Source organism: Macaca nemestrina, chromosome 8 (genome assembly GCF_043159975.1).
Source record: "Macaca nemestrina isolate mMacNem1 chromosome 8, mMacNem.hap1, whole genome shotgun sequence".
NCBI classification, from domain to species: Eukaryota; Metazoa; Chordata; class Mammalia; order Primates; family Cercopithecidae; genus Macaca; species Macaca nemestrina.
Window position 1 is genome coordinate 25,484,827 of NC_092132.1, and position 23,349 is coordinate 25,508,175.

Below are 23,349 nucleotides of genomic sequence, written 5' to 3' on the forward strand. Positions count from 1 at the left end.
TGGCTCACGCCTGTAATCCCAGCACTTTGGGAGGCCCAGGCAGGTGGATCACGAGGTCAGGAGATCGAGACCATCCTGGCTAACATGGTGAAACCCCGTCTCTACTCAAAATACAAAAAATTAGCCGGGCGTGATGGTGGGCGCCTATAGTCCCAGCTACTCTGGAGGCTGAGGCAGGAGAATGGCATGAACCTGGGAGGCGGAGGTTGCAGTAAGCTGAGATCGTGCCACTGCACTCCAGCCTGGGTGACAGAGTGAGACTCCATCTCAAAAAAAAAAAAAGAAATCCCCATTATTGTTTAAACAATTCTATATACTGCCCTTTTGAATTAGTACCTAAATGCATACGTCTTTTCCCCCTTCCCATCCTGCTTAGATGGTGAGCTGAAGGCAAAGAGAATAAGCCTTACTTCTTGATATTTTACAGGGCTACTTCCACAGCTGTATGTATGTATTCTGAGAGGCCTGGATTCAAAACCAATAAACCAAGCCCCCATACTTACCACATATGTGACCGTGGCAAGTTGCTCATATCTTGAAACCAAGATATGAGCATTTTAAAATGGAAATAATAAAATTATTATAAGAATTCAAGGAAATAATGTACATATAAAAGCATAAAATAGGACATGACACATTGCTATTACTATTATTTAACAAATGACTGAATTGTTGCATTTCTTCAAAACTCACATATAGGCCAGGCACGATGGCTCATGCCTGTAATCCCAGCACTTTGGGAGGCCGAGGTAGGTGGATCATCTGAGGTCAGGAGGTCAAGACCAGCCTGGCCAACATGGTGAAACCCCATCTCTACTAAAAATATAAAAAGTAGCTCGGTGTGGTGGCGGGCACCTGTAATCCCAGCTACTTGGGAGGCTGAGGCAGGAGAATCACTTGAACCTGGTAGGTGGAGGTTGCAGTGAGCCAAGATCGTGCCACTGCACTCCAGCCTGGGTGTCAGAGTGAGACTTTGTCTCAAAAAAAAAAAAAAAAATTCATATAAAAATGGACACCTTGCCAGGTGTGACGGCTCACACCTGTAATCCCAGCACTTTGGGAGGTCGAGGTGGGTGGATCACCACTTGAGGTCAGGAGCTCGAGATGAGCCTGGCCAACATGGTGAAACCTTGTCTCTACCCGAAATACAAAAATTAGCTGGGCATGGTGGCCCATGCCTGTAATCCCAGTTACTCAGGAGGCTGAGGCACGAGAATCACTTGAACCCAGGAGGCGGATGTTCCAGTGAGCCAAGATTGCATCACTGCCCTCCAGCCTGGGCAACAGAGTGAGACTCCGTCTAAAAAACAAAACAACAAAAGAGGCACCTTGATCACCCTCCTCTACAATGATTATCATCATCGCTAACTTTTTGTCCCAAATCATCTAAAAGTCATGAGAAGATCTTCATACTGTACTGAGCTACTGCCACAAGCCTGTTAGGTCAGAGGGCAACCCAGAAACTAAAGGGTCAATTCTGGCCTGTTTCCCGCAACGTAGGCTCTTTATCACTCATCCGAGGTTTATCGGTCTTAAGCCCCCTAGCCCTGCAGGAGTTTTTCCTTTCCCTTCTCTACTCCTCTCCTCTTCCCTCTCCTCCCTCCCCTCCCCTTCCTTCCTCCCCTCCCCTCTCCTCTCTTCTCTTTTTCTTTCTGAGATAAGCTCTCGCTCTGTCATCCAGGCTGGAGTGCAGTAGCCCGAACATGGCTCACTGCAGTCTCGAACTCCTGGGCTGAAGTGATCCTCCCACCTTAGCCTCCCGAGTAGCTCAGATCACAGGTGTGCACTAACACACCTAATTTTTAAAACTTCTGTAGAGATGGGGTCTCCCGATGTTGCCCAGGCTGGTCTGAAACTCCTAGGCTCAAGCCATCTTCCCACCTTCCCACCTCAGCCTCCCAAAGTGCTGATATCACAGACGTGAGTCACCGCACCCAGCTTCTGTGGAAGTTTCTAAGACAGTTATCTTCCCTTGTGTTAGAAGCATGACTTCCTTTTTTAAGTGTCCTTCTTTGCCAAGAATGCCTGATAACATCATCAATACTCCCCAACTCCTCCACCCTTAGATTTTGAATGACTTCATTTTAATATTTCTCAGTTTTTATATCTATTGAATTATCAATATATTTATTAAAGTTATTATGTACAAATTTTTAAATAAATTCATTATATGAATAGTGCATGAGACATGAGATTTCCATAATATGTGCTTTTTTGCCCTTTTCCGCCCAGGCATCCTCCCAACTCCCACTCCTATGTGATATAAACCCCTTCAGAAAATTGATTTTGCCTCAGGACAAATACAAATGAACCGATGAATTCTTTTTTTTTTTTTTTTTTTTTTTTTGAGACAGAGTCTCACTCTGTCACCCAGGCTGGAATGCAATGGCACAATCTCTGCTCACTGCAACCTCCACCTCCCAGGTTCAAGCAATTCTTCTGCCTCAGCCTCCCAAGTAGCTGGGATTACAGGCACACGCCACCACACCCGGCTAATTTTTATATTTTTAGTAGAGGTGGGGTTTCACCATATTGGCCAGGCTGCTCTCAAACTCCTGGCCTCAAAAAATCTGCCAGCCTTGGCCTCCCAAAGTGCTGGGATTACAGGCATGAGCCACCGTGCCGGCCTTGGATAAAGAATTCTTGTTTATTAATCAAGATTGTTGATTGTTGACTGTTAATCAAACTAGTGATGAGGCACTAAGAAAAATCCTGCCCAGAATTCAACAGGAAGACAGAGCCCTTTATGCCACTGTTGAGTCAACTTTTGGCTTCAAAATGTACAATCCAATCTTTTCTATAGCTTTTTGACACTTCTGCTAAGTCAGGGGCTAAAAGGAGGGAAGGAGAGGGCTTGATGTATGACAATTCTAATAGTATAGGATCATAATTCTAAGGATGCAGTATAACTTCAGAAGAAACATAGTTACCTACGAGTGTGGCATCATTTGGTTATCCTATTTGGAGGAGTTGTTTCTAGAAGGAGAAAAATATGATGTTGTGTTCTCTTTCTAATAAAACAAATAACATTTTAAATTAATTACTATAGTAAAAAAATAAAAATAACTGAGGCCCAGTACAGTGGTTCAGCTCTGTAATCCCAATACTTTGGGATGCCAAGGTGGGAGGATTACTTGAGCCCAGGATTTGAGAACAGCCTGAGCAATACAGTGAGATGCTGGCTCTACTAAAAATTTAAAAAATTAGCCAGTTGTGGTGGCACACACCTGTAGTCCCAGCTACTCAGAGGCTGAGGTGGGAGGATCACTTGAGTGGGTGAGGTTAAGGCTGCAGTGTGCTGTGATCATGCCCCTGCAGTCCAGCCCGGGTGACAGAGCAAGATCATGGGTCCAAAAAACAAAACAAAGAAAGTAAAAACAAAAACAGCCGCTGTGGCTCACACCTGTAATCCTAGCACTTTGGGGGGCTGAGGCGGGTGGATCACTTGAGGTCAGGTTAGGGGTTGGAGACCAGCCTGGCCAACATGGTGAAACCCCATCTCTACTAAAAATGAAAAAATTAGCTGGGTGTGGTGTTACATGCCTGCAATCCCAGCTACTTGGTAGACTGAAGCAGGAGAATCATTTGAACCCTGGAGGCGGAGGTTGCAGTGAGCTGAGATTACACCACTGTACTCCGGCCCAGGAGACAGAGTGAGTAAAACTCCAGAAAGAAAAGAAAAGAAAAGAAAAGAAAAGAAAAGAAAAGAAAAGAAAAGAAAAGAAAAGAAAAGAAAAGAAAAGAAAAGAAAAGAAAAGAAAAGAGAGGAGAGGAGAGGAGAGGAGAGGAGAGGAGAGGAGAGGAGAGGAGAGGAGAGGAGAGGAGAGGAGGAGAGGAGGAGAGGAGGAGAGGAGGAGAGGAGGAGAGGAGGAGAGGAGGAGAGGAGGAGAGGAGGAGAGGAGGAGAGGAGGAGGAGGAGGAGGAGGAAGAAGAAGAGAGAAGAGAGAAGAGGAATAACTGGTAAAAGCACATAACCATTTCTCCATAGTCTTTAATATAATGTGGTTTTAGGTCATGAATTCCACTTAGTACACACACTTAGTAAAACAGGGCAGGATATATTTTGAGCTGCTCAAGAATAAAAACCTCTTATTTCACTTTGTATCTCTCACAGCAAGTACTGAGATGCCTGATGAATAACAGGCACTGAGTAAATATGAGCTGAGCAAGTGAAGAAATGGTATCATTTGCCAAAAATAAGGTTTGTTTAAAAGAAATTCTCATAAAATTAGCTGAAATATAGTTGTCTATTATAAGTTTAAGGATTACTATCACAGTGTTGACCTCCTGCATCGTAGTTTTACATTTGCAAATAAATAAAAAATTGTCTTTTCACTGGAGTATTTTCTAATTTGTTACACTATTCTTCTGTTTCTCAAAACAACATATACTAGTGGGTTTTTCCCTTTCTCAAAATAGCAGAAAATTATATTAACCAGCGCAATTTTTCTGGAAGTGGTAGAATAGGGTTGTGTGTGAATCGTGGAATGACTCCTGTATGTGTCTGTGTGTATATGTGTGTGTCTGCGTGTATGTGTGTTTCTCTGTGTGTGTATCTGTGTGTATGTGTGTGCGTCTGTGTGTGTTTCTCTGTGTGTGTACATGTGTGTACATATGTGTGTCTGTGTATGTGTGTTTGTCTGTTTCTCTGTGTGTCTGTGTGTGTACGTGTGTGTGCACATGTGTGTGTGTCTGTGTGTATGTATTGGGGGAGATGCCTCCTTGGCTTGTGTCATTCCCCTCCCCTGGCTACAATCCCACCGACTCAGGAATAGGCATGTGACCTAACCAGCGCAATTAGGGTAAACCTCAGGACTTGTGATTGGAATCCTGAGTGGAAATGCTTCTCTTTCTCCTGGACATTATTATAAGCCATATGAGGCCTGAAATTCCTGTTCTACCACTGGCTGGAAGATGAAGCCAACCAATAAAAAAGCTGGCTCATGAAGGAGCTACAAAAGAGAACCAAAAGAATTGCAGAGAACGAATTAAATTTTAAGGCATTGTATCTCCTGAACTTCCACTTATCGGAGGCAATAAGTTTAAGTTGATTGTCTGTTTCTTGCAGTCAAAAGCATTAAAAAATATTTGGGTAGGGATTTGGATTGCATAGATGTACAATTTCTTTAGTCAATATTCATCAAATGGTATATTTTATTCTATATACATTTTATCTTTGAAAAAAAGAACCAAAAGCAAATAGTGAATACTAGTCAGTACACTGATGGCTGAAGGTTTTAGGAAAAGTGTATTATTGTCTACAATGTACTCTGAAATACTTTCCAAAAAAAGATGAATTAATTGATGGATGGATAGAGGGACAGCTAGATAGATAGTTATGGGATAAAGCAACACAGTGAAATGTTAATTGTGGAATCTTAAGTGGTGGACATGAGTGTTGACTGTAAAATTCTTTAAACTTTTCTGTACATTTGAAACTTTTCATAATACAAAGTTAGAGGAAAAAGCTCTAGCTTACTCCTATTGCTTATACTTGGATGTCCTTAAATATTATGTGATGGCTTCTGGCTCTTCAAGTATGGCAATAGAAAAAAATGTTCCTTATCATGGCGTCAAGGCCTGCTAATCCTCTCTCATGACGATCTAGGCTATGCTCACTGTATAACAGTAGAATCTGTTTCCACTGTTAGAATTTATTTTATTGATGACTGGTTTGTAGAATGTGATCGGCAATGTGAAGGAAAATGAAATCAGAGTCATACATTAGGTAATTCCCTCAAAACCACATCCCTAAACGGTTTTATTATTATCAGTTCCTCAGAACAAAATAGGAAGAGCTTTGGTAAAGTCTTATTTTTCAACCACACTATAACTTAAGATGATTAAGGGGCATTTCACACTTCAATGTACAACACAGTCATATACCACTACAGGGAATAAACCCCACTTTTTGCAGTGAATATATTCTGTGTACGTCACTTTCATATATAGAAAAGTTAAAGAGTAAAAAATAAGTAGCGCTTTAAAAAAATTCAGTGAAAAGAGGGTCCAAGGTTACCCCATTCTCCTTTCCTCCTGGGAAATGAGAAAGAAACTAAGAAGCAAAACAATAGTTCTTCAAATCAAGAAATTCAGGCCAGGCAAGGTAGCTCATGCCTGTAATCCAAGATGGATTGATTGCCTGAGCTCAAAAGTTCGAGACCAGCCTGGACAACGTGGTAAAATCTCATCTCTACTAAAATACAAAAAATTAGCTGGGCATGGTGGTGCATGCCTGTAGTCCCAGTTACTCAGGAGGCTGAGGCACGAGAATTGCTTGAACCCTAGAAGCGGAGGTGGCAGTGAGCTTGAACCCTGGAAGCAGAGGTTGCAGTGAGCTTGAACCCTGGAAGCAGAGGTTGCAATCACGCCACCACACTCCAGCCTGGGCGACAGAGACTCTGTCTCCAAAAAAGAAAAACAAAAAAAGGAATTCCCTCTTTACTACCCTCATTGTATGTGTTTGGAAATAGGACACAAACCTTATTTGTATAAAGAACTTGCATTTTAAGTAGCAAACTAACTCAAGATCCTCGATAGAAATATGTGCTCAATCCTTCAACATGAAAAAAAAAAAAAAAAAAAAAAAAAAGCCAATCCTCTAAAAGTATTTGTTTTCTTTGCAAATTGCCTTTTCACGTATTGGTTGTTCTTAAACCAGCACATAATTCTTTATTTCTACACTGTTCCCCCTCTACACTATCTTCTTTGCTTTCGGACACCACTCACCACTCACACAGTATTCCTCCAGAATTTCAATATTTGTTAGATGTTAGCCAAACTTCATACATAATAAAATGCAACTGGCCAGGTGCAGTGGCTCATACCTGTAATCCTAGCACTTTGGGAGGCCGAGGCGGGCAGATCATTTGAGGTCAGGAGTTCGAGACCATCCTAGCCAATATGGTGAAACCCCATCTCTACTGAAAATACAGAAATTAGTGAGGTGTGGTGGTGCGCGCCTGTAGTCCCAGCTACTGGGGAGGGTGAGGCAGGGGAATCACTTGAATCTGGGAGCCAGAGGTTGCAGTGAGCCAAGATCGTGCCACTGCTCTCCAGTCTGGGCGACAGAGAAACTTCATCTCACTCTAACTCTAACTTAACTCTCATGAAACTAGGGTGGTATGCAATGAGACAACGGCCATGAAAATGTTCATTTGTTTCTTACACCTTTAGTCAAGGTCAGAGTAGCTACTGAGCGTACTGTGCTAGGACTAGTCCTTCTGAATCCTGCGTGCTCTGCACACAAAGGACAAAGTTCGGTTCTCTACAGCTGTAACAGTTTCACCACTCAAAGGGGAGTTTCATAGAGTTGGATGATCTAAACAAGGCCAAGATATAGATATGTACTGGCCCAAGGCTTGCTCAATAAAGGGAGCTTCTGGGTAAATATCAGAACCCAAAATCTGTAGGTAAAAGTATTGCAGGGAGATAGGAGGACACAAGGATCAAAGCAAACAAACATAAACAAACAGATCTATAACTAGCAGCCTGAGGATTATAGGGGAAAGACTTGAACCTTGAGCCTCCCTCAGCTGCTACCTACCTTCTCTGCAGCTGCCATGGGCTTCCCCAAGCTACAGGCCATGACATTTGTTCCCTTTTGCCACACCCTAGCAACAGCTGTTATCTGAAAAGTGGGAATACTAAAGCATATCATTTTTTTTCTTTTTCTTTTTTTTTTTTTTTCAGATGGAGTCTCGCTCTGTCACCCAGGCTGGAGTGCAGTGGCGTGATCTTGGCTCACTGCAAGCTCTGCCTCCCGGGTTCATGCCATTCTCCTGCCTCAGTCTCCCAAGTAGCTGGGACTACAGGCATCCACCACCACACCCGGCTAACTTTTTTGTATTTTTAGTAGAGACAGGGTTTCACTATGTTAGCCAGGATGGTCTCCATCTCCGACCTCGTGATCTACCTGCCTCGGCCTCCCAAAGTGCCGGGATTACAGGCGTGAGCCACTGCGTCTGGCCCTAAACCATATCTTGTCTCACACTGCTGGGTGTGTTTTCTCTCCTCACCTCCCCATCCAACCTCACAAATATTTTTAAAGCTACCAAAAAGTGATTCTCCGCAGCCAGCCCTGATGAAAACAGCTCAAGTTGATCCTGAAGGTACCACCTTGCAAGCATGCTGTATGTACCACAAAATCCTCTCCCCTACTCCATCTTCACTATGTCCCCCATGTATCTAATGATACATAGAAAAAATCACTGACATAAACTTCTAAGTTTAGTTAAGGCCAATAATACTAGAACAAGGATCTCAGATTTGGTACCCACTTCTCCTTGGTAGATAATGGAGCATGGAAAAGTATAATTACGGTGTAGAAAGAAGGACTGCTTGTTCTTTCCTTCATCATTTCCTAATCACTAAACTCACAGAAACCAACCATTTAAGAGCCACCAATGAAGGAGAAATGAACTCCTGACTCAAATGAAAACTAGAAAGAACAGGACAGGAAGCTGGTGCTGGTGGCCTCTAATATCAGCACTTTGGGAGGCTGAGGTGGGAGGATTACTGGAATCCAGGAGTTTGAGATCAGCCTGGGCAACATGGCGAGATCCTGTCTCTACAAAAAATACAAAAATTAACCAGGTGTGGTGGTGCATGCCTGAGTCTCAGATACTTGGGAGGTTGAGGTGGAAGCATCACTACAGCCAGGGACCCAGAGGTTGAAGTGAGCCAAGATCATGCCACTGCACCTGGGCGACAAGAGTGAAACCCTGTCTTAAAAAGAGAGAGAGAGAGAGAGAGAGATACAGCAATGTATTTTTTTCTAAAATTAAAAAAGAAAGAAATAACAGAACAGGACAGAAGAATGACCTTCCTTCATCTTGCAGTCTCTTTTCTTGAGGTTTATTTAACTTATTTTCAGGTTTATTGATTCCAAAGCTGATGGAAGCCATAACTTGTATCAGCAATGGGCTTTTAGAAAAGTAATTACAAGGCCGAGCACAGTGGCTAATCCCTTAATCCTAGCATTTTGGGAAGCCAAGGTGGGTAGAACACCTGAGGTCAGGAGTTTGAGACAAGCCTGGCCAACATGGAGAAACCCCATCTCTACTAAAAATAAAAAAATTAGCCAAGCGTGGTGGCGCATGCCTGTAATCCCAGCTACTCAGGAGGCTGAGGCAGAAGAATCACTTGAACCTGGGAGGCAGAGGTTGCAGTGAGCCAAGATTGTACCACTGTACTCCACCTGGGTGACAGAGTGAGACCCTGTCTCAAAAATACATAAATTAATTAAAATAGAATAAACACCCTACATGAATTAGGCTCTTGACCATTGACTCCAAATACAGGGACTCTTCACTTCCTAAAGCCTTCTTTTTTAAAAATCTGTATAGGCAGTAATTTCCTGACTCCAGGATCTCTCTCTGCTGTTTAGGAGAAGAAAATTTCAGTCCTAGCTTCTAAGGGGACACCCCCTAAGATATTCCTATACCAACTGTAAAGTTCCTTAGGTTCCTGTTTGAATAAAATTAATTATTTCTCCTTTTCCTGTTGTGTATGCTCTAAATTTGTTATCTCAGATTTGATTTATTAGAGCTTGATCTTTGGTTCAATGGCTCATTTTTCCTTTTTTTTTTTTTTTTTTTTGAGACACAGTCTCACTGTGTCTCCCAGGCTGGAGTGCAGTGGTGCCATATCGGCTCACTGCAACCTCTGCCTTCCTGGTTCAAGCGATTATCCTGCCTCAGCCTCCCGAGTAGCTGGGACTGCAAGCACGCACTACCATGCCCAGCTAATTTTTGTTGTATTTTTAGCAGAGACGGGATTTCACTATTTTGGCCAGGCTGGTCTGGAACTTCTGACTTCAAGTGATCTGCCCACCTCGGCCTCCCAGAGTGCTAGGATTGCAGGCCTGACCCACCACAGCTGGGCTGATTTTACCTTTTCTCTGAAAACTGCATTAACATTTGCAAAATAAATTCAGGAAAGCAATTCAATATTTATTAAGGACGTTTTTATTAAAAAGACAATATCAAGCCTGTAAGACCCTGAAAGACAGCCTGTTATAGAAAAAAGGCAAAGGTGACAAACAATTTGAAAGAACTGCATTTCCTCCAATTTAGCTAACTAAACTCATAGCCTAGTAAGTTGCTTTTGGGAAGTCAGCCTTAGTGATTGGGTAAGATTGTTGTAATTAGCACATTTCATCTTGGTAGAGGAGCAAAAGTGAAATTAATTATGAATTAATGAAATTAAATGAATTAAAGTGAAATTGATGATTAATGCATTTTCTCTCTATTTAAGCATTCTCTTTATTATACATTCTTAATTCTCTTCCCTACCCTACTCCCATTCTCACAGATGGCAAAATAGAACTGCAATTTATCTTCCTATTAAAATGGTTGCAAATTCTGAATCAGTGGAGTCCAAATTCACTTTTCAAAACCACATGTCAAGAAAGATTGAGTTTAATATTTAGTAGAGAAAGTAACAATCCTAACTTGTCAAAATATAAATACAGGAAAAAATTAGATTTTCCCCAACAGAATGGAAAAGCTATTTGTCTACTTTTTTGTTTACCAAAGTTGTCACACTGCAATGTGATATTCTCATATACATGATTCTGTTTTAAAGTTGTTTTAGTGTTTCATTTTTTTTAACTCTCTAAGTCACTAGTTGGGAACACTATTATAGCTTAAGAGCAGAAGCTCTCAACTCTCCCATAATTTTCTGGCTGAATAATCTACGGCCTGTTGGTTTAAATGATCTTTTCCTCAATTTTTAAATCTATGAAATAAAAGTAATAAAGGAATCTACTATACAGAGTTGCTATAAAGATTAAAGGCATTACTACACATAAAGTGCTTAGAAGAGTCCTTAGCAGGTAATAGGTGCCATGTAAGTGTTATTGTTATTATTATAATTGCTACCATTGCTAGAAAGAGAATAGTGATATTGTTGGATTATTCTATTCTATTCTATTCTATTCTATTCTATTCTATTCTATTCTAGACAGAGTCTTGCTCTGTCACCCAGGCTGGAGTACAGTGGTGTGATCTCGGCTCACTGCAACCTCTGCCATCTGGGTTCAAGCAATTCTCCTGCCTCAGCCTCCCAAGTAGCTGGGACTACAGGCACCTGCCACCTCACCCGGCTAATTTTTGTATTTTTAGTAGAGATGAGGTTTCACCATCTTGCTCAGGCTGGTCTTGAACGCCTGACCTCATGATCCACCTGCCCCAGTCTACCAAAGTGCTGGGATTACAGGCGTGAGCCACTGCGGAGTGAGATTCCATCCTAGATAAATAAATAAATAAATAAATGTCATTGCATTATATGGCCAATCCTTTTTATTGCTGAATAATATTCCATTATATGGACATATCACATTTCGTTTATCCATTTATCAGTTAATAGGTATTTGAGCTGTTGCCGTTTTTGATCATTTATTTATTTATTTTTGAGATGGAGTTTTGCTCTTGTTGCCCAGGCTGGAGTGCAATGGCATCTCAGCTCACTGCAACCTCCGCCTGCCGGGTTCAAGTGACTCTCCTGCCTCAGTCTCCTGAGTAGTTGGGATTACAGGCATGCGCCACCATGCCCAGATAATTTTGTATTTTTAGTAGAGACAGAGTTTCTCCATGTTGGTCAGTCTGGTCTCGAACTCCCGACCTCAAGTGGTCTGCCCACCTCGGCCTCCCAAAGTACTGGTTACAGGCATGAGCTCCCATGCGTGGCCCCTTGATTATTTATTTATTTGAGACAGAATCTTGCTCTGTTACCCAGGCTGGAGTGTCATGGTGCAATCTCAGCTTACTGCAACCTCTGCCTCCTGGGTTAAAGCGATTCTTGTGCCTCAGCCTCCTGAGTAGATGGGACTACAGGCATGTACCACCATGCCCAGATAATTTTTGTATTTTTAGTAGAGACAGGATTTCTTCATGTTGTCTAGGCTGGTCTGGAACTCCTGACTTCAGGCGATCCACCTACCTCAGCCTCCCAAATTTCTGGGATTAACAGGCGTTAGCCACTGCACCCAGCCCTGTTTTTTATTATTATGAATAATACTGCTATGAACATTTGTGTACAAGTTTTTATGTAGACATGTTTTCTCATTTCTCCTAGGTATATACTTAGAAGCAGAATTTCTAGGTCATATGATAACTCTATGTTTACTATTTGAGGAGCTGCCAAATTTTTTTCCAAAGTGGCTGTACCATTTTATATTCCCACCAAGCAGTATGTAGGGGTTCTAATTTCTCCACATTCTCACAAACACTTGTGACTGTCTTTTCTGTTATACCCATGCTGGGGGCTGTGAAGTAGTGTCAAAATGCATCATTTTTTTTTGAGACGGAGTTTCACTCTTGTTGCCTAGGCTGGAGTGCAATGGCGCGATCTCGGCTCACTGCAACCTCTGCCTCCTGGGTTCAAGCAATTCTCCTGCCTTAGCCTCCCAAGTAGCTGAAATTACAGGCATGTGCCACCACGCCTGGCTAATTTTGTATTTTTAGTAAAGATGGGGTTTCTCCGTGTTGGTCAGGCTGGTCTCGAACTCCCGACCTCAGGTGATCTTCCCACCTCAGCCTCCCAAAGTGCTGGGATTACAGGTGTTAAGCCACCATGCCCAGCCCCAAATGCATCTTTAAGATGCAAAACCAGAAAGACATTGGGGGAAGGAAGTAAAATCTTTTATGACAAGGGAAAAATATGAAGAAAATTGAACAAATGGGTCCTGCAGTTAAGCTGAAAAAGGAAGCAAGAGACATTTTTAGGTCTGTTAGTTAATTTCTTGTCCTTATACAACCAACTGCCCTTTAAAGTGACAGGACTGGCCAGGTGCGGTGGCTCACACCTATAATTCCACCACTTTGGAAGACTAAGGCGGGTGGATCACGAAGTCAAGAAATCGAGACCATTCTGGTCAACACGGTGAAACCCCGTCTCTACTAAAATACAAAAAAAAAAAAAAAAAAAAAAAATTAGCTGGGCGTGGTGGTACGCACCTGTAGTCCCAGCTACTTGGGAGACTGAGGCAGGAGAATTGCTTGAACCCGGGAGGCAGAGGTTGCAGTGAGCCAAGATTGCGCCACTGTACTCCAGCCTGGTGACAGAGCAAGACTCCATCTCAAAAAAAAAAAAAAAAAAAAAAAGTGTCAGGATTGGCTGGGTGCAGTGGCTAATGTCTGTAATCTCAGCACTTTGGGAGAGCGAGGCGAGCGGATCACCTGAGGTCGGGAGTTGGAGGCCAACCTGACTAACATGGCGAAACCCAGTCTCTACCATAAATAAATAAATAAATAAATTACAAAATTAACCGCAACCTCTGCCTCCTGGGTTCAAGCGATTCTTGTGCCTCCAGAAAAATAAATTTAAAAAAATACAAAAGAGGACATGTTGGCGCATGCCTGTAATCCCAGCTACTCGGGAGTCTGGGGCAGGAGAATCGCTTGAACCCTGGAGGCGGAGGTTGCAGTGAGCCCAGATCGCGCCATTGCACTCCAGCCTGGGCAACAAGAGCGAAACTCCATCTCAAAAAAACAAACAACAAACAACAAATAAAGTGTCAGGATTGTGGAACCAGCCCCGAATTTCACATCTGGAGGTTACAATAGTCATAACAACACTCTTCTTGCTTTATTGATTTATTTTACAAAGTTTCTTCCCATGTTGTACCCTATTTGATCAATACCACAAATCTAATGTGAGAAGATATTATTATTCCCATTCTGTAGGGAAGGACGCTTAGGACTAGAGAGGTTAAGTGACTTGCTCAAGGGGGCATAGCTACAATTAGAGAAAGAAAAAGAAATTGATAGAACTGGGTCTAGAGGCCAAATTTTTATTTCAAATCCTAGTCCTTGGTTTCCTCTTATCACCTCTACCTCATCTTTGATGACTCAGAAAGTAATGCAAAATGAGAGAAAGCAGAGGGGAACTGAGAGTGTGTGAAGCACTTAGAGGCAAGAGGCCTGGACATTGCAAAGCACTTACAACCCTGCAGTGAGAGGGTAGCTGCAGACAGAAGAACTCTGTGAAAGTGACAATAATGAGTGAACTTCCAATCCTCCAATAACTAGGAAACCAGGCATACGACCACTTTAATTCCTAAATTCTGACTATTATATTGCTCTGTACTAACAGAAGTAGATTGAATACTTAATATTCATTTAGTTACTATGTGCTAGTTACAGTGCCAAAACGGTTGAGATAAAAAAAAGAGCAATGATTAAAATTTTCCAAAGTAGAATTAAGTGGCTAACATTTACTAAGCCTTTTACATGTAGCATCTCATTTAATCCTCACAGAGCTCCTGAAGAAGTGTCATCAGAATAACATTTTGTAGAAGAGGAAACTGAGGCGCAGAAAGGCTAAACGTATTGTCCTAAAGTTACAGAATAAATGGTGGAGGCAGAATAAGAACCCAGGCAGCCTAGTTCTATATCCTGTGCTCTTCACCACCACCCAATCCTTCCTGCCCGATCTTGCTTGGCTGGAAGTCACACGCAGTGATGCAGAGAGACCAATACTACTAATTAATTCCAGGAACTATTTGTTGAATGCTCATTAATACATGAAGCCCAGGGGCAAATTCTCACAACTCCATGAAATACATTCATCTTCATTGTCTTTTTCAAACGCAGAAACAGAGACTCAGAGAAGTGAATTTACTTGTCCAAAGTCACAGAATTCTACCTTAGCTAATATTAACCTGGTGCTTACTACCTATCAGAAACTGTTCTAAGCACTAACTCATCTAATCCTCACAGTAACACTATAAGGTAAATTCCATTATTACCCATCGTTCTTCATTCTTTTTTTTTTTTTTTGAGATGGAGGCTCACTCTGTTGTGGCGGCTGGAGTGCAGTGGAGCTATCTTGGCTCACTGCAACCTCTGCCTCCCAGGTTCAAGCAATCCTCTCGCCTCAGCCTCCCAAGTAGCTGGGATTACAAGCGTGCCCCACCACACCCGGCTAATTCTTGTATTTTTTAGTAGAGATGAGGTTTCACCATGTTGGTCAGGCTAGTCTTGAACTCCAGGCCTCAAGGGATCTGCCTGCCTTGGTCTCCCAAAGGGCTAGGATTACGGGCGCACTAACTTGTCCAAGGTCCCACACTAGTAAGCAGCAAAGCCAAGATTCAATCTAGCTTAAAGTCTTCCTTGAAACAACTTAATGCTGACACTTGCCTACATAATGGTGGAGCAGTCATCCAAACCCAGGTCTAACTCCTGTGTGACAAGGATGGCTCTCAAAACTGCTGCAGTGCAGACAGGCTCTAGAAAAGCGGGGAATAACAAGTGCTCTGGGGACTGCGAGGAAGAGGCATTTAAACTGCATCTTGAAGGAAGAAGTACTTGCTGGACAAAAAGAGCCATCATGCAATTTAATGTTTGTAAAATAAATGAAAAATAAGTAACCCTATCCAACGAAAGACTTTTAAAAAGATGGCCCAGTAATGAAGAGCAGAGAAATTAAACTTTCTTTCCCACAGCAGGCTTTAAAGGGACTGAAGCCTGCTATCACTTGCCTGCTACAGCTAGGGCTTCTAAAGCCTCCAAATTCTCCTTACAATTCCCCCATTTTACCTGTCCCCAAACCGGACAAGTCTTACAGGTTAGTTCAGGATCTGCGCCTTACCAACCAAATTGTTTTGCCTGTCCACCCTGTGGTGCCCAAACCGTACACTCTTTTGTCCTCAATACCTTCCTCCACAACTCACTATTCCGTTCTTGATCTTAAAGATGCCTTTTTCACTATTCCTCTGCACCCCTCGTCCCAGCCTCTCTTTGCTTTTACCTGGACTGACCCTGACACCCATCAGTCCCAGCAGCTTACCTGGGCTGTGCTGCCGAAAGTCTTCAGGGACAGCCCTCATTACTTCAGCCAAGCCCTTTCTCATGATTTACTTTCTTTCCACCCCTCTGCTTCTCTCCTTGTACAATATATTGATGACCTTCTACTTTGTAGCCCCTCCTTTGAATCTTCTCAGCAAGACACCCTCCTGCTCCTTCAACATTTATTCTCCAAGGGATATCAGGTCTCTTCTTCCTTACTCTACTCTTTACAACAGGGCTTTACGCAGTCACCCCCGCCTTCTTGGACTGCACTTCACAAACTTACACCATTATCCATTATCTACCCCAACTCCTATAAAGCAACCCCTTCCCCATCTCCCTTCGCTGACTCCTTTTTAGATTCAGTCTGCCTGCACCCAGGGGATTAAAAAGCTTTCTTGCTCACACAAAGCTTGTTTGGTGGTCCCTTCACACAGACAGGCTTGACAGGTTTCATTAGAAAGTACTCTTGATGAAGGAAATTAATTTTGACCACATATTTTTAAAAATCAACAAAGAATCGATAGGCGCAATTTGCCTTTTGTAACATTAAAAAATCAGTTAATTCTGACTTCCAATATTGGTTTCCTTCAGAGACCTTTGCAAGACACTCTTTCAGGTCCTGAAACACAGCCACTGACACACCAAAACGAGCTGGGGAATTCAGGTTAAGAACTAGAAGGAACAGGGGCCCGAGTACAAGTTATGGCTCAAACGCCGCAGAGCTGGGTTTTCTTTTTCCTAGCAAACTGATTTATGACCACACGAGGGGCAGCTGCAGAACCAGTTAGACTATAAGTACTGTTCCCAAACAGCCCTAGAGGAAGGACCATACAGGGATGGGAATGGCAAGGGGAACTCTGGGGGTCATCGCTTGTTCCCAAGTTCCGTGAGACGCCTCAAGTCCTAATTCTTGAAGCAGCCAGGGTCCCCATGGATCCTGCTGCCCAAAACGTGCGAGCCCGGGGAGTTGGCACAGCCTCAAGGCAGCCCGACAAGGTGCCTCCACGCCCCCTTGCGGACCCAAATGATTGAGGACGATGTGCCAATTAACTGATAGGTGCAGGGTTTCAGAAATGCTCTCTCAGTTTAACCCCACAAAAGTCCTTGAAATGAGGCGTGGTGATCAGCCCTGTTTTACAGATGTAAAACACCGAGGCTCAGGGAAGTGAAGGAAGACTTGTCAGCAAAAAGGAAAACCTAGTGAAGGCCATCGTTGGTCTTGCTCCTTTTAGCAAGGAGTAGAGGGGCTGGGGTCTCCTCGGGACCTCACACCGACCCCTCTTGCTCTCTTGGCGGACGAGGCGCAGGCTGTCAGCCGGGAGGCCTGGCGGCGTCCAGGTACACGGGAAGACGGACAGCGCGGTGGGTGCCAGGGAGTCTGTCGGGCACAGGGCTGCAGCAGCCAGGCTAGGGCGCAGCGCTCACCACCCGCTCGTCGGCTTCTGCCAAGCAGCCCCGCGTGGCGAGTCCTCAGGGACCCGAGCTGCAGCCGCTAAGCGCGGGCGCACCAAGAACCATCCACGCGCCTGCAGCCGTCCGGGCACCCCACGCGAGTCGCAAGCCACGAGCCAGGGAGCGCGTGCGCGCAGGACTGCAGCGGGCACGCGTTGGCAGTGCCATCGTGAGCTCATCCGCTGTGTCTCTTGCCTTACCGTAGCTGCTCCCCGGTGACCAAGACCTCAGCCATGCGCTCCAGCTCCCTTTGCTGCGCCCCGCCACTCCCGCTGGTACTGCTGTCACTGGCAGCACTGCCAGTGCTGCCGCCCTCCTCCATGGTTGGGGCCGTGCCGCTACCACTGGCTCCGCTGTCCGCCGAGGGTTTGGGTGCTCGGATCAGTCTGCCCTCACAGACGCCTCCCGCGCCATCTTTGTTCGGGGCAGCTCCTCTGCTCTGAGCGGATTGGCTGAAGAGGGAATCCCTGTGGGTAGGCAGACGCGCTGGGCTAGTCCGGCCCCAGAAACTTGAGCTTGGGGGCGTGGCTAGAGCCTCTCGTGGTCGGGGGGCGGGGCCGATGGAGCAAAATATAAACATCTGGGCGGGGCGCTGCTTCCGAGCTGTGTGTGCTGCTGGAGGCTGAATTTGGTGAGCTTCTCTTTACCCACAAAGCTCATGCTGTAGAATCCTAGGGACAAGCCTGGAGGTTACTAGTGTGAAGGCGTTGTTATTCTATGTTCCATACCCCAAGTTGCCAAAGAACAAAACATAATTCAACAATCTGGCCAAATAGTCAACAGTGAAGGTTATACATGTCATTGCAGGGCATGGAGAAATTAAACATTCTTCTCTCCCCAACCTCTCTCACCAAAGACGACTTGTTTGTCTTATGTTGTAATCAATAAGGAACGCAGGCCTAGGAATCAGTCGGACCTGGGATCCAGCTCCACTCCTGTGATGTCCTATTTAAATGTGTTTAATCCTCCCTTACAAAATAAAAATAATTACGGCGACCACTTTTTGACATCTGCCGCATTAAAGATACTTCAGATATGTTATTACCTCGTTTAATTATTACAATAAATCATAAAATGGATATTGGTGTTTGTTTAGCATCAGGATGCAGGCTTGGAGAGGTGAAGTTACTTTTCTAAAGCAAGCAAGTAATAAGTATAAGAAGAGCCGGGCACAGTGGCTCATGCCTGTAAACCCAGCACTTTGGGAGGCCGAGGCGGGCAGATCACCTGAGGTCAGGAGTTCCAGACCAGATGAAGAAACCCCATCTCTACTAAAAATACAAAATTAGCCAGGCGTGGTGGTGCATGCATGTAATCCTAGCTGCTTGGGAGGCTGAGGCAGGAGAATCGCTGGAACCCGGGAGGCGGAGGTTACTGTGAGCCGAGTTCGGGTGAGCCAAGTTAGTGCCATTGCACTCCAGCCTAGGCAGCAAGAGCGAGACTCCGTCTCAAATAATAATAATAAGTATAAGAAGAAATCTAACCCAGGCCATTCTGGCTTCAAAGTTATGCTTTGAAAAGACTGAAAGACTGCCTCTTAAAATGGGGATACAATGGTATTGTCTACCCATAAAAGATTATGAAAGGAAATTTGATTAGTACCAAATAAATGTTTCGTTTTTCTGTTTCATGCAGAGTTGGAGTTGGTCTGCAGGATGGCGAAGTAATGTTTATGTCAGTATTCATGTGTGTTGAGCATTTATTCTGTGCTTTACATTGTGCTAAACACCTTATCCTCACAAAACCCTGGAGTTTGGTATTGTTTTCAACTTACAAATGAGAAAGCTTAAGTATAGAAAGATGAAGTAATTTGCCTAGAAAGTTAGGCAGCCCTTAAACCCTGGTTCCGCAGATTCCCAAGGCCATACTCAGCTCCACTCCAGAAAAAGAATAGTTGTCTTGAGCATCCATGAGCAGACCAGCTCTGACTCTGCATGAGACAGATGTTAGGTGACTCTTTTGCCAAAAGAAATTATTTAAGCTTCTTAACTTTTTAAATAGGCCACAATAGACATGTAGACCAAGGCAGACATAGTTCTAGGTGACTGTAATTCTAAGAGCCTTATTCTGCATAAAATATATAAATCATTGAACAGAAGTCCCAGAGTTAATGAGATTAAAAGGTGTCTGTTGCTCATATTTTAATCTTTTAACTACTAAATAGAATATCAAGAGTTTGCACAGGCTTCTCAGTCAAACATGCGATTTCTATCTCAATTCTGTCGTTTGCTAATTTTGCAACCTTATGCTAGTTATTTCTCTTAGCCTCCCTTTCCTATCGATAAAACAGGAATAATAATTTCTACTTCATAGGGATGTTGTGTGGTGTAAATGAAATAACATAATCCCAGTTCTTTGGGAAGCTAGGGCGGGAGGATTGCTTGAGGCCAAGAGTTCAATACCAGCCTGCGCAACATAGCAAGACCCTGTCTCTACAAAAAAAGAAAGAAAGAAAGAAAAAAATACCCAGGCATGGTGGTGCATACCTGTAGTCCCAGCTACTTGAGAGGCTGAGGTGGAAGGATCACTTGAGCCCAGGAGTTCAAGGTTACAGTGAGCTATGATTGCACCACTGCATTCCAGTGTATGTAACAGAGCAAGACCCTGACACGTAAAAAAAAGAAAAAATAAATAACATTAAAATTTATATTATGTAAAGTTTCTTTTTTTTTTTTTGAGACGGAGTCTCGCTCCCTCACCCAGGCTGGAGTGCAGTGGCCGGATCTCAGCTCACTGCAAGCTCCGCCTCCCGGGTTCACGCCATTCTCCTGCCTCAGCCTCCCGAGTAGCTGGGACTACAGGCGCCCGCCACCTCGCCCGGCTAAGTTTTTGTATTTTTAGTAGAGACGGGGTTTCACTGTGTTAGCCAGGACGGTCTCGATCTCCTGACCTCGTGATCCGCCCGTCTCGGCCTCCCAAAGTGCTGGGATTACAGGCTTGAGCCACCGCGCCCGGCCTATATTATGTAAAGTTTCTAAGATCCATGTCAGTAACACAAATTTGTAAGTTTAAGATAAAAAAGCACCTTAACATAAAGAAAAGAAAATTCAAGTCAGGAAAATACCTGATGCTATTTTTCCAGTGACAGTGAGAGAGCATGATTTATTTTTCTTGCCTGACAAGAAGTGTGTGTGGGGTGGTGTGTGTATAGGTAGGTATACGTGAACAGGAAATGGGAACCAGTTTGCTATTATTGTTTTAACCTTTTGACATATGACACACACCATGCTCCACTGGGTAAGAAGACAGATCATTTTCCTAACTTAGGGAAAAAATGGTGAGCCACATCCTGAAGACAAATCCATGACTGTGAGCCCAGGAGCAACTGGTTTCAGTAAACTGTAATTTTTAGATATTGATCAAGGAGAAAAGGACACTGATATGGCAATTGATTCAGCATAAATATTTTAGAAAAACAGAATTCTGACAAACCTTGGTTTGATTCTTGGCCATATTTGGGCAAGTTCATTATCTTCTCTGAATTTGCTGTCCTCTTTTGTAAAGTTAAGATTATAACACCAATTCCATTGGGTTATTGGGAGGATTAAATAAAATTTACTGAAAGCACTTATTACAGGTGGGAACTATGAAGTGTGAGCTTTCTCTTCTAGCTCTCCACACCTACCTCTTTCATGCCTTCTGTCTGTTTTGGTGCTTTGGGGCCAGTGCTTCTCAAAGGTTTGGTGGGGGGAACCAGCTGTGTGTGTGTGTATGCTTTCAACCCATTGAAACCTGATACTTTGATGAAATACAACAATAAAAATGAAGCCAGGCTCAGTGGCTCATGTCTGTCATCCCGGAACTTTTGGAGGGCGAGGCATGCAGATCACTTGAGGCCAGGAGTTCAAGACCAGCCTGGCCAACATGGCGAAACCCTGTCTCTACTAAAAATATAAAATTAGCCAGGCGTGTTGGCAGGTGCTTGTAATCCCAGCTACTTGGGAGGCTGAGGTGGGAGAATTGCTTGAACCTGGGAGGCAGAGGCTGCAGTGAGGCGAGATCATGCCCAGTTAGCAAACCACACTAGGAGTAGCACTGGTGTAATGAACTCTTCCTAAGGGTCTGCAGCAATGTGAGAAGGAGATGAACTTGAGTTGATAAAACACGTGAAAGAATACTGTCAGCTATGAAGTTTAATATGTTAGCTGTCATGCTTATTGTTGCTTTTTAATATGCATTCGTATTATTCCTGCTTGAATTTTATTTATTTATTTATTATTTTTTGAGACAGAGTCTCTATCAGCCAGGCTGGAGTGCAGTGGCACGATCTCAGCTCACTGCAGCCTCTGCCTCCCGGGTTCCAGCAATTCTCCAGGCCTCAGCCTCCTGGGTGACTGGGATTACAGGCATGTGCCACCAGGTCCGGCTAATGTTTTTGTATTTTTAGTAGAGATGGGGATCTCACCAGGTTGGTCAGGCTGGTCTCGAACTCCTGACCTCAGGTGACCTTCCCACCGACCTCCCAAAGTGCTAGGATTACAGGCATCAGCCACTGTGCCTGGCTATCCTGCCTGATTTTAAAGACTAACTGAAATGCCACCTTCTCTGTGCTATTCTCCTGTACTTCTCCAAGCAGTTTATTGCTATTTATTGCCCAAGGGGTTCACCTTGCCCACTGCCTAGAAAGAGTCGATTCATCAAGACAGGGAATTGCAATAGAGAAAGTAATTCACGCAGAGCCGGCTGTGCCAGAGACCAGAGGTATTTGTTGTTGTTGTTGTTGTTTGTTTGTTTGTTTTTAATTATACTTCAAGTTCTGGGATACATGTGCAGAACGTGCAGGTTTGTTACATAGGTATACATGTGCCATGGTGGTCTGCTGCACCCATCAACCCATCATCTACATTAGGTATTCCTCCTAATGCTATCCCTCCCCTATCCCCAAGCCCCTGACAGGCCCCGGTGTGTGATGTTCCCCTCCCTGTGTCCATGTATTCTCATTGTTCAACTTCCTCTTATGAGTGAGAACATGGGGCATTTGGTTTTCTGTTCCTGTGTTAGTTTGCTGAGAATGATGGTTTCCAGCTTCATCCATGTCCCTGCAAAGGACATGAACTCATCCTTTTAATGGCTGCATAGTGTTCCATGGTGTATATCTGCCACATTTTCTTTATTCAGTCCATCATTGAAGAGCATTTGGGTTGGTTCCAAGGCTTTGCTATTGTGAATAGTGCTGCCATAAACATACGTGTGCATGTGTCTTTATAGTGAAATGATTTATAATCCTTTGGGTATATACCCAGTAATGGGATTGTTGGGTCAAATGGTATTATGCACCCAACAACCATATAAAGAAAAACTCATGATCACTGATCATTAGAGAAATGCAAATCAAAACCACAGTGAGATACCATCTCACACCAGTTAGAATGGCGATCATTAAAAAGTCAGGAAACAACAGATGCTGGAGAGGATGTGGAGAAGTAGGAACACTTTTTTTGTTTTTGTTTTGTTTTTGTTTTGTTTTGTTTTTATTTCTACTGTTGGTGGGAGTGTAAATTAGTTAAACCATTGCGGCACACAGTGTGGCGATTTCTCAAGGATCTAGAACCAGAAGACCAGTGTTTTAGTATTACTCAAATCAGTCTCACCAAGCATTCGGTGAGAAGTGTTTCAGGACAACTTGGTGGGTGGGGGGAGCCAGTGAGCCAGGAGTGCTGATTGGTCAGGGATGAAATCATAGGGAGTCAGAGCTGTCTCCTTGTGCTGAGTCAGTTCCTGGGTGGGGGACCCCCAGATCAGATGAGCCAGTTAATCGATCTGGGGGGTGCCAGCTGATCCATCAAGTTCAGGGTCTGCAATATATCACAAGCACTGATCTTAGGAGCAGTTTAGGGAGGGTCAGAATCTTGTAGCCTCCAGCTACATGATCCCTAAACTATAATTTCTAATCTTAAGGCTAATGTTAGTCTTACGGAGGAAATCTAGTCCCCAGGCAAGAAGGAGGTCTGCTTTGTGAAGGGGCTGTTACCGTCTTTGCTTTAAACTATAATCTAAGTTTCTCCCCAAGTTAGTTCAGGCAACACCCAGGAATGAACAAGGACAGCTTGGATGTTAGAAGCAAGACGGAGCTGGTTAAGTTAGTTTTGCCGTCTTAGTCATA

General features: G+C 43.7%; 1 protein-coding gene across 2 annotated transcripts in view; it reads right to left on the reverse strand.

Annotated features, from left to right (window-relative positions):
* Positions 1-17,714, reverse strand: part of LOC105468523 (DEP domain containing MTOR interacting protein) — a 211,213-nt gene extending 193,499 nt beyond the window's left edge. The window contains exon 1 of one of the 2 annotated variants that reach the window (XM_011718740.3): positions 17,447-17,714. In XM_011718740.3, coding sequence (XP_011717042.1) covers positions 17,447-17,568 — 122 coding nt within the window. In that variant the 5' untranslated portion in view covers positions 17,569-17,714. The remainder of the gene's footprint in view (positions 1-17,446) is intronic. The other variant, XM_011718739.2, reaches the window with a different exon arrangement.
* Positions 17,715-23,349: the final 5,635 nt, after the last annotated feature.